This window comes from Panicum hallii, chromosome 4 (genome assembly GCF_002211085.1).
Source record: "Panicum hallii strain FIL2 chromosome 4, PHallii_v3.1, whole genome shotgun sequence".
NCBI classification, from domain to species: Eukaryota; Viridiplantae; Streptophyta; class Magnoliopsida; order Poales; family Poaceae; genus Panicum; species Panicum hallii.
This window is the reverse complement of record NC_038045.1, coordinates 9,725,463-9,737,147: the sequence shown is the minus strand read 5'-3', so window position 1 is coordinate 9,737,147 and position 11,685 is coordinate 9,725,463. Positions and strand designations below refer to the sequence as shown.

At 44.3% G+C, this 11,685-nt stretch overlaps 1 protein-coding gene and 1 long non-coding RNA gene across 2 annotated transcripts; both read left to right on the top strand.

The window, feature by feature from the left end:
• Nucleotides 1–6,860: 6,860 nt before the first annotated feature.
• Nucleotides 6,861–9,675, top strand: LOC112889876. The gene is made up of 4 exons (XR_003228221.1): nucleotides 6,861–7,107; nucleotides 7,680–7,729; nucleotides 8,270–8,535; nucleotides 9,246–9,675. It is a non-coding gene; the product is annotated as an uncharacterized LOC112889876 (long non-coding RNA).
• Nucleotides 9,676–9,930: 255 nt separating this feature from the next.
• On the top strand, nucleotides 9,931–10,569 carry LOC112890893 (RING-H2 finger protein ATL74-like). Its single transcript, XM_025957765.1, has one exon. It carries the CDS (start codon nucleotides 10,025–10,027, stop codon nucleotides 10,511–10,513), a length of 489 nt encoding a protein of 162 aa, XP_025813550.1. The 5' UTR covers nucleotides 9,931–10,024; the 3' UTR covers nucleotides 10,514–10,569.
• Nucleotides 10,570–11,685: the final 1,116 nt, after the last annotated feature.

The window sequence follows — 11,685 nt, the reverse complement described above, 5'->3', positions numbered from 1 at the left end:
TCTCTCCACTGCCTGCGACCTCACTCTTCCAGGAGTCACCCTCAGCAGTGCAGTCTGCCGGCCTCCCCGTCGTTCCACAGACACTACCCTCAGGGGGAGGAGGAGAGGTCTCTTTGGTTCAGCAGTCGTCACAGCCGGCAGCATCAGCACTCACTACTTCAGATGTTGACACATCTTCTGCTGAGCCGGCTACTACTTCGACGGACCTTCCTCCAGGCAGCGCCAGTACACGAGCCTCCACGACAGCTACTCCTCCAGTCAGCTCAGCGCCTGCCGGCAGTTCAGATCAGCAGCTCCCATCCGTCACCGAGGATCCACCGTCCGACGACGACGACGACGATGACCCAGATCGCTTCCTTGCAGTACCTCGTCAGCTGGATCCGTAGATCGCTCCTTTTTGGGCTTTGATGCCAAAGGGGGAGAGGGAGTGAGAGTCAGGGGGAGGGTAGCATTAGAGAGAGCTCGTGATCAGGACCTTGATGTTTCTTATTGTATTATATTTGGTGTTAGTTCATGGATATGTACATTTGTCATTTGAGCATGCTGAGCTTTTGAGACATATCTATGGATTTCGTTTGAGCCATTGAGTTCTTTGATTCTCTCTTTTCGAGTTTGCTTGTGTTTATTCGTGCCTTATCTTTCTCGCTCTCTCGTTATCTATGTTTATGTTGTCATCAATCACCAAAAAGGGGGAGATTGTAAGCATCTAGGCCCTCAAGGTATGTTTCGGTGATTAATGACAATCATTATTGTGACTAATGAGTTTGTGCAGATTTATAGATCATTATCGCTCATTTGGATATATGTCAAAAGAGGCCCCTAATTTTCATTATTCAAAAAGGCGATCTCGGCATTCAACTCAATAATATGTCAAGACTAAGGATCTTTCTAGTCCTAAGTGTCATAAGGTTGAGAAGGACACTTAGGTTAGTATAGGTTTTATAGTTTTGTAGTGATCGCACTATTAAGAGGGGTTTAGGCTTAGTAACTTGAGCATGGACATGGTCATTTGAAAATGGATGCACACAATGGTCACTCAGGTTTCTAGAAGCTCAAATAAGTGGTTCTCAACTTATATCTCAAGAAATATTTGGATTTCATTCAAGACTCAAGTCAGAAAACACAAAATCAGAAAAATCCTTAACACCGGTTTAACCGACGCCTCAAGTTTTCTATACGTCGGTTAAACGAGGTCAGCAGAGTCTGGACAAGTCTATACACCGGTTCAACCGACGATATTTAAATTTAACGTCGATACAGTTGTCCAGAGACTTGGTTTTTCGTTGATCAGTGGACAACTACACTCACCGGTTAAATCGACGCTATTTGAAATTGGACGTCGGTGCAGTTGTCCAGTGACTTGGTTTTTCAGTTGTTCAATGGATGACTACACTCACCGGTTAAACCGATGCAACGACGATTAATCTTCTCAAGCTGTAACGGCTAGTTTTCAGAAGGGGCAGTTTACTTTCACCGGTTAAACCGACGATGACTATTGGAGGGACGTCGGATTAACCGGCGCTACGCAGTTTTCTGGCAGCTTTTTCTCCAACGACTCTATTCGTGTGAGCTGCCTATATATACCCCTCCAATGGGTCATTCTACTACTCTTGACACCAGGCAACGCCCAAACACGCATACTATAGTCAAGAGCCACCTTGAGCTTCATCATTTCATACACTTGTTCATTCAATCATTCAAGAAGCAAGATTAAGGACTTGAGTAGAGAGAAGCTTGTGTGCATCCATCCTTGGTGATTGGTTCTTGCTCAAGTGAAGGCCTTAGCTTGTTACTCTTGGTGATTGGCATCACCTAGGCGATCTTGGTGATCGAGGTGATTCTCACGGAGCTTGCCAAGGATTGTGGAAGCCCGGAGAAGAAGATTGTACGTGGCTTGATCTCCACCACACCGGGATGGTGAACGGAGACTCTTAGTGAGCGTCCTCGTCTTTGTGACTTGGGAGGTGACAATACTCTTTGTGAGTGTCACAACGTGGATTAGGGGTGTGTGCCAACACATCGATACCACGGGAAAAAATCCGGTTGTCCCTTGTCCATTTTACTTATTCAAGCATTATCTTCCTTGCAAATATTTTCATGTGCTTGATTTAGGGATCATTACTTTGCTCTACCTTGCCAGGTTTTATCTCTTTTATCTTTCCTAGCTTGCATAGGTAGTTTAGTTACCCGGTTGGTGAATTGGTGCCTTTCTAGTTTTGCATAGGTTAAGATTGCTTTATCTTGTTTTAGAATTTGAAAAAGGCCCAATTCACCCCCCCTCTTGGTCCATCGATCCTTTCACCCACCCCAACCCTTAGGAAGCTTCCTCATACCCCACTGACGCTCACCAGCTACTTACCGAGGCCGGACCTCCACTGGAGCTACCTCGCCGCCATTCTCCCCTTCGCCGGTAAGCTTCTGCCGCCGTCGAGCTTGTACCTCCGCCCTTCCTCCGCCCAATTCTACTGCTCCAATAGTTTCCCCTCATCCTCCTGCAGCTGTTGAGCCCAAGCTTCACCCTCCTCCTCGCCGGGAACCTCCTCGCCGATGAGCGCCCCTCCGCCGCCGCCTCGGCCATCGTGGGAAAGCCCCCTCCAGTCATCCCCTCCCCTTCCCAAGACCTCTAGCAGGTGCACCTTGACCTCCTGGTGCTCGCTGACTACTTCTCCTCCAACCCCTCGCCGTCCCCTCGCCGGAATTTGGCCGGCAACCTCACTGCCTTCTTCCCCGACGAGCCAAGGGCATCCTTGTAAAGATTTCAAAAGTTCTAAGAGTGTCCTTGTAAAATTCCAGAGCCCCCCAATTCAAAAGCTGTGAACTTCAAAAATTCATAGAAAATTGCAAAAAGTTCAGAAAAATGCCAAACCAGTTTTGTTGGAATCCATGAGTTAAATTCGACTACTTTTGTATATTAATCTTGAGCTATATATGTATATTTTCTGTTGTAGATTAAATACTAGAAAATAAGTGTTTTATTTGTATCTCATGTTGTAGGCACGTGTTATGGCTGAAATTTGGAACTTAGATTGTATGTGCTATGTATAGCACTGTGTAAAAATCTCAAGTTCTTTACTGCTCATTTACATAGATTTCGAGTACTTTTGTTATATGATGATGAAATGCTTAAATTTTTAATTAAGGATGTTTCTGTTAGTTTTTGTAATTGAGATTTATATCATAATTTCCTTTTTGAATGTGCAATCCATGGTAAAAATATTAGGATTAATAGTAGGTCATACCCCGAGTTATGAATTTTTGGTTTGTTTCCAAAGATAATTCTTTTATACTAGCTTTTATACCTGAAAAATTATGAAAATGTTTTAAGATGTTACTCTAAAGTAGTGTAACATACCCACAAATTTTCAACCCATGATCAGGTGTAAAATAACTAAAATAAATAGAACTTGATTAATAGATCCATATTAAATAATAACTTAGGGTTTTTCAAGGTGATTAGCTAGTTAATTAAATAAAGGTGTTAAGTGTAATTAGTTTAATAGTTAACCATGCTACTTCTTGTGGTTAGTTAAATGTTTAGAGTTAAGCCCCCCATCACTTAATGTAACTAAGTGTAATTATTTAATACTCGATAAACGACTGCCCAGTAAGGAGGCAACTGTGTTGTTTATTAATATGTAATGATGTGTTCCTTGGATTGCAACTTTATTGTGAAGTAGAATATCAATTTATGCATTTCCTAAACTGCATCATTTTGATCACATATAGACTCGACGTTTCTCGTCGACGGTGACTATCAGATCCTCCCAGAACCCGAAGTGGAAGTCTCTGAAGATGCCGGGAACATCGTTGGAGAATTAACTGAAGCCCCGAACCCGAGTTCGGTAGAATTTATTAATATCTCTGACCCAAGCCCCGCCAGTGAAGGCAAGCTCTGGACATAAACATAGTATCTTATTTACACTGCAATTTACCTTTATATATATATAATTGTGCATTAAGTTCTTAGGAGTTGTCTGGAAACCATAGATGCATCTCCCTAGGAACCAATGTACTGAATGTTGAAAACTGAGTCCGACTAGTGCTATGCTAATAGGACCGGCAGAAGTTGAGTGATTTCCTGTCACTCGCGCGATATAGGAATTGGTTGCTTACATACTGCAATCACTATAAGGATGACGGATGGGGTTATGTGCAGTATCTTGGAAAGAAATGATACCCCGTCTGTGTTGATGAATTTGGTTATGGTCGCAGTGTGTGGTAGTGGTAGTTAAGCATTTGAAAGTACTAGCTACATGACGTGAAATATGGTAAGCGGTAAGCCTAGTAACCAATCGACCCGGCAAGTGGACTCGTCCCCCACCACTCGACTTTTATTTTATGTTTACACGCACTGACTGTGGGAGTACGTTCTGCAGAGCAGACGGGAATACGGTCATGTAGTCGCGCTACAGACGTATGTCCTGCACATTGGATGTGCGTATGGTCCAACAGTCGCTTGTGGTGGCTTTGTTCCACGACCCGGAATGAGAGGCAAACGGTTGCTTCGGAACGACCTGTTGGTGTTCCAAGCTTGTGAGTTAGGTTTACCTTGCAAGGGTTGAAATTCGATTCAGATTCGTCCGTTTCTGACGAAGTTTGAGACTGCTTAACTCTTTTGCCACATAGAGTAACAAGGGAAACCTTATGAGGAGTAATACTGATGTATGCTTTAAAGAGACTCTACTTTGCTTGAGTAGTTATAGGTGCTTACTTAGAATGGTTAAAGGAACTAGAATCTGAAAGCTAAAAATAAAAATAAGGACCTACTCTTTGTTGCTTTTCAGCTGAAACAAAACCCAAAACCCTGGTAAAGCCTTCATGGTCTAGTTATGGGCTAAGTATACCCTAATTCCGAGTAAGTCTTGCTGAGTATTAGAGTACTCAGCCTTGCTATATGTTTTTATTTCAGGTAATGTCTCTGAAGACCCTACTTATCCCATGCCTTGGCCTTATACTTTGCCTGATGGTTGGTCCGTGGAGTGGGATCCGTCCCTGGCCAACCCCGATCATAACGAGTGATGTTATGCCATGGCTTAGCATGACGTCCTTACTGGCGACGTGTATAGTTATTGTACTTTGAATTCCGCTGCTCGAACTTGAACTTTAAAACTGGTTTGTAATAATGACTCTCAGTTTGGAACCTTTGCTATTTCTGCAAACTTTGTAATAACTTTACTAAGTGTGGAACTTTGTACTACTTTTAGAAACCCTTATAAAGTAATTTCCCTATGATGTAAAATATGATGGTGACTGTATCTCTAGACTCACCTTCGTGTGAGGTAACCTTATTTGATCTTGTATCGGTGGTTTATCGGGACGCTACCCGACAGACCAAGGGATTGTACCGTTTGAAGTACGTTGGAGCCCTCTGGAGTGGACTTGCGTGCTTGAGCCGGTATAATTCAGGTTGGTTCTGCCACATGATGCCGGCGGCGGTTTCCAGTGGGAGAGGAGGAGGTGCGAGGTGGGGAGCAATGGCAGGGCTCATCACGAGCATTGAAGGGGGCGGGCACAGTGAAGGAGGGGAGCGACGGATAGCCAATGGTCGTGCGAAGCGCACGGTGCGGGGAGGGCAAAATGGCCGGAGGTTGGGGATGACAAGTGGGCCCCACCTGTCGGTGGCGGAGAGAGAAGAGAAGGGGGAGGTGGAATGGGCTGGGGTGGGCTGACTGGGCCGTGTGTGGAAAGGAGAGGAGGGAGAGGAAAAGAGAGAGACGGGGGAAGTTGGGCCGGGCCAGATGGAAAGAGAGGAAGGGAGAGAAAGGAGGAGTGGGCTGGGAGAGTTTTATTTTTTCTTTTTTTAAAAGGGTGTTATGTTCTCCATCTCCGGAGTGGCGAGCTTCAAACCACCTACAATCTTCTTCTTCTTGGAGCTTCCACAAACTCCAAGAGCTCACCAAGAGCCTCCGGGTCACCAAGACCGTCTAGGTGCCGTCAAATACCTAGAGTAACAAGCTCCTAAGTCTTCACTTGATCTATATTAAGCTGGCCCTAAGCTCAAACACACTTGCTACACTCAAGGAATGGTTTCTTCTTGTTTGGATCAACTCTCAAAGTTCAATATCTTCTTCTCATGTCTTCAAGTCTTTCTCTGTTGCTCTGGAGTGGCCTCAGGTATTCAGGGTGTCAAAGGCAGCTCAAGTGACTCGGGGGGAACTCAATTTATAGGCTAGAGATCCAGTCATAGCTGTTGCAAAAAACTTTCCTGAAAAGCTTAAAACGTCAGTTAAATCGGTCATATGCGTCGGTTCAACCGGTCACACTGAGTTGTGAATAGTAGCCGTTAAACCCTAACTGCCTCTGATGCTGATGTCATTGCACAGACGGTATACACCGACGCTCGTCGGTTTAACCGGTGCTAAAGAAGTGTCTCAGGCAGCCAACTCCAACTCCACAAAATCTTCTGGAGCATTAAACGACAAATGCACCAACATCTTAAATTATAGCGTCGGTTAAACCGGTGATAGCCGTCGGTTTAACCGGTGCAGTAGATTTTTCTTCACTTGATCGCAATCTCAGTTTTTAATACAGTTCAAAATCAGGGGCATCGATTTAACCGATCGTCCGTTCCCTGCACCATCTTGATTGGCTGACTTGGAGTTGAGTTTCCAAGTGTTATTTTAACTTTATCAAAGACTAAAAACTATATAAAACTTGAACTAGGTCGAGGGTCAGTCATCTCTTTGTGACACTTGATACGAGAAAGTGTCCAAATTCTTGACACGTATTTCCATGCAAATTGAGGGTTCTCCTTTTATATTTTATATGTAATATAACCAATAATTGATATTTCCTTCGAAACACATTAGTTTGTCATTAATCACCGAACGTTACCATTTGCATCTATCGGCGTAGATGCTTCCACCGTCCCTACGCCATCCTCCTTGGCGGACGGGATGCCGGATACCACCCCGACGCAGCCGGCCTCCACCAGCGAGATATCGGATCTGCCCTTCCTGCTCTCGTCCGCCCCCCACCGTGGCTACTATCCTCCTTGCCTCGGCGTGTGGTTGCTGGTCGGTAGGGAGAGGGAGATGGAGAGAGGATGAGGGAGGAAGCCCTCCTCAACATCGGCCGCCTCGTGGATCTACTTAGCAGTGCCTAACAGTGAGCAACTCCCTCCTCTTCTCATTTTCTTAACTAGGGTTTGCAGTGTTTGTTAATTTGTAATGGCTAGCACCCTCGTTGATTTCTATGGATTTAAATCTCGGGCGAATAGCTGTTCGCTTTCCTGTGCAGTTAGTGTTCTTATCCCCTGCACCCCAAATGTTCGATGGATTGTGTTAGTGCTCTGTTGGTACTGCAACCCTTTTTGTTGTGTGCATTGTTTGGACTGTTATCATTTCTTGTTGGGCTGCTAGCTAAGTTAAAATTTTGATTAAATTCATGTAGAAGCTCTTTATTTTTTCAGCCAAACTGTTGAATTGTAGATAGTTTGTTTCTTAAATGCTACAGCTTCAAACCTGGATGGTGTTCACTTTAGCTTATGAAATAGAGTTTGCCATTTCTATTCATATAAAATTTTGTCCTACGCTTTCTGTTCTGGATATGATTGCTCCATTTTCATACAAATTACACCTTGCCTCTTCATCCTATTGACAAGGTTTGGAGATTCTGTTGGTATATCAATTTCTGCACAGATCAATCACTGATTTCTTTCATTCGTTTGCATGCACAAGCATTGCTCACCTTGCCAAGGAAAAAGAAGTAAGGCAAGCAAACTCTCAAGGTCCGTATCAAAATAGGAAGCTATAACTAAGATGACACCAAAGCTAATGTTGTTTACTTGGCACTGTACATAATCATTGTGCTTTTGGTACTTTTATAGTTTTCTTTGGGAGGCATTAAAATGACTAAGCTGTCTTCTAAGTTAGCATAATCTGAAAAGCATCTCGTACTTATGCATGCATTGTTCCCTTATGCAGTATCATTATGGTTGCACTAAAGCTGTTTTTTTAATTTGACAACAATGATACAGATTGTGCATATAATTTCTTGCAGCTTCGGCTTGTACATTTTCCTCATGAAATTTTACAGAAAAGTAGTCAACCTAGTATTGTAGCTTACTTATAATTAGTTATAGTCCATATAGAATTTGTAAATAACTAGTTTGAGCAAACATTGCTTTGAGCAAACATATGTATTTGTCTTCTTTCAGTAATTCGATAGCAATCATATTATTAACTCTAATATCTTTTCTCAAAGCCTTAGCATTCTCACTGCTTCTATTATCACCTTGCACTACTGAATAAAGTGTTCCCACTTACAGAGCATGGTTTGTTGGTCGGCATCAAGGACATATCAACTCGTGAAAACAAATGGAGGCAATTCTGATTTCTGAATGCCAACTCCAGTATTTTTTGTGTGTTCTTTCTTTAAGTTACAAGGTCTGCGTATTACAGTCCTTGACTGGTTTTCCAATTGCCAGGTATCTTGTCTGAACACTTGCATTTGTTTTTGCAGCATCTATCTTTTTGGCAAAAAATAACTGAAGTGTCCATCCTTGCCTACTTGTAAAAATCTGATCCCTAACCGGTGAGCTGATTTTTCTTTTTATTGTTCAACTATAGTAACTTCTTCCAATTTGATGTTGCTTCTGACCTCATAAGAATGGTTTTCCGGCAGTCCTTTTTTTAAAAATTGTATTGGGGTCAGCAACAGGGAACAAAATTAGAGCTCACAAGCTTTCAGCCTCTTATCAGAAGCTTTGTTTCAATTTATTTTTGTTTGGGATCCATAGGACAATCTAGTGTGTTGATATCTATGTACGTGTGAAAATTATTATGAATAGAGAATACAAGCCCTATTTTCTATGTACACTGAACTATATATACACAGTGGAGATTATAGGTTGATTTTCCTCGCCCTTTTTCTTTTTTTTTTATTTTAGTTATTCGTCATCAGAGACACTAGTAGCTAAACTGTGTCACTGATTAGGGATATCAATGACGTGTGTTGGTTATCTGCGTCACTAATATCCCTCATCAGCGATGGGGTTTGCCAACTCACGTCACAGGTGAGGGGCATCAGTGACGGGTTTTGACAACACCTGTCACTCACTAATAAGGGGTTATTAGTGATGGTGGTTTTCACGTTACTTATGTGGTTCACATTAGTGACGAAAATTTAGGGAACTGAAAAACTTGCGCCACTAATTAGCTTTTAGAGTCGTCACTAATATGGGTGTTTTGACATAGTGTTGGGCTACTAATTTGATAGAGATATATTGTTATATTTTGTGGCAGAGTCTAATATGCACCGGAAGGAATATACCTCTACAAGCTAAACAAATTAATTAAAGGACTACGCGACTAGTCCAAGGATCGGAGTCCGCCACTCGGTCGGGGAGATATCGGATCGATATGGACTAATTCCTAGTCAATCACGTCCCTTTTCCGACCGGCTATGTAAACAACGGCCGGTCAGCTCAAGCATAAAGAGAAGTCCAAGCTGATCCTGATGCAGTCAAGAAGCCCTGCGTGAAGATAACAAATACTATTGGATTGGGATGTGAAGCTCGTGTACTGTACGTGTTGGTTCCATCATCATGGTCTTGTAACTGATGCATTGTGTGCCTGGCAATCTTGAAAGGAGTAGTACACAAATTCTTCGGCGCCAAGCTACCATTATAGGCTACTTTGACACACAGCATCCAATCCCAGCATCCTCTGCATACACATGTGTCTCGTGCTAACAAAGAGCACGATAACGCTAAGCAACCTGTCGTGGGCCCTCTTGGATGATGTTTCAATCTCATCGGAAAGGGACGAGACCAATAAACAAGAGTAATTTTAAAAAAATATATATATATACCACTTCATATTCTACCAAAAAATATTACATTAATAGGGATGTAGTCATTCATTAGGTCGGCTCAATTCTGACTAGACTAACACATTTCTATGTCATTTCTCTGCCCAGAAGGGAAAATACTTAATGTTCATGCTGTCATGGACACTTGGACACATTATCACTTCTCAGAGATATCGCGTACTCTCTTCTCGCTTCATCTGCATACTCCGGCATGTCTGGTGGCTTACCAACAAGCGGCAGCTCGCCGCCGCCGCCGCCCCGCACACTGTTCCTCTCGCTGGCCGCGTGCATGTTCGCCGTCTCCTTCGCCGTCCTCCTGGTCACGGCGTTCGCGTTCTGCTGCCGCTGGAGGAGGGGCCGCGGCTCCAGGCTCCCCGGCGGCCATTGCGGCGGCGAACCGTCGTTCCCTGCTGTCGAGACGATGCTGCCGTCCTTTCCTTACGCTCCCGAGGACGACGACGACGGCCCGCGCGAGTGCGCAGTGTGCCTCGGCCCGGTGACGGAAGGGGAGACGGTGCGGCGGCTGCCGGCGTGCAGGCACCTGTACCACCTCGCGTGCATCGACCGCTGGCTGGCGGCGCACCGGACGTGCCCGGTGTGCCGGTCGCAGCTTGATTCGTTCAAGGCGGAAGTTGCATCGTCATCCTCCGGCCCCGGTGCCGAACGATCCACACATCCACCTGACCAGTCGCCTGTGTAGCGTTGATAATTTGGTGTGTTGTGTACTATGTTATAGGGATTGGGGGATGGTTGGCATGTAGACAACATGTTGGTATATGATTGAATTCTAATATAACTGAGTGAATCACAGATGTTTGTAAAACTTATGAACCGTCTAAAATTTATCAAGAACCGTCCAAAAAGCACACGATGCAAAGAGAGGTGGTGCCTGATACAACCAGCGTCGACACCCGGATCCGCGACCTCCCTTCTACAACATCCTACGTACTTCTTGATGCACGCTCTCTCTCTTCAAGTTCTATATCGATAGGCATGCCTGCCCTCTCTGATGTAGATGTCCTTAGAGGAGATCATATAAGATTTGCGCAAAATAGTGGTGAGAAGTTGAAAATTGGGATACGGCTGGTCTGCGAGGAAATAAGAGAGTAAAGAGGGCGGCTTATTTTTATACAGAGAAATATGGTTTATTTTGTGGGTTGTTTGGGATCGCCACCTCTGAAGATGGATGGAAGGTCTGGGGCGAGGCGAGTTGGCACAGGGGATCATGATAGTAATCTTGGATCCCTTTTGTTCCAAATTTTACGTTGCCTCACAGGAAACGACATCTGGGGGGTCGGAGGCTGTCAGAGGACCCGGACGCGCACGAATCTGAGGAGGACGTTGTCCGGGCGTCGACTAAGGATCGAAGGTTGTCATGGACAGATTTGAGATAAGGTCGAAGGTTCCATTTCGGCAGGAAGAAGGTTGACACCGAGAACGTAGACCTCCGAAGGTGATGAAGCCAACAATGCGGCGCGAAGCACAACGGAAGGATAGGAAGATGATCGGAGGTTACCTTCGATATCACGTGAGAAGCGTGATCGCACAACGGAAGGATAGCAAGATGATCGGAGGTTACCTTCGATATCACGTGAGAAGCGTGATCCAGTAGGAGTAGACAATTTGTACACTCCAAGTCCTAGAAATACTCTTAAAACTGGAATATCCTAGGGCAGGTAGGGGCATTATAGGAACCACGTACGGAGGTAGGGGAGTATAAATACCCCCTTCTTTTATAGTAACTAGGATGATATTTTGAAATTTTGTGAGTGCTATAAGGTTATTCCATTGAGCAAGAGAATCTTTTCATTTTTCTGTTTGGGAGCAAGTCCTACGGACCCTAACAGAGGCGCCCACCGTGTTCTCAGCTCA

Coding starts and splice junctions, on each gene's coding strand:
- LOC112890893 (XM_025957765.1), top strand. CDS start 10,025: ATGTCTGGTGGCTTACCAACAAGCGGCAGCTCGCCGCCGCCGCCGCCC.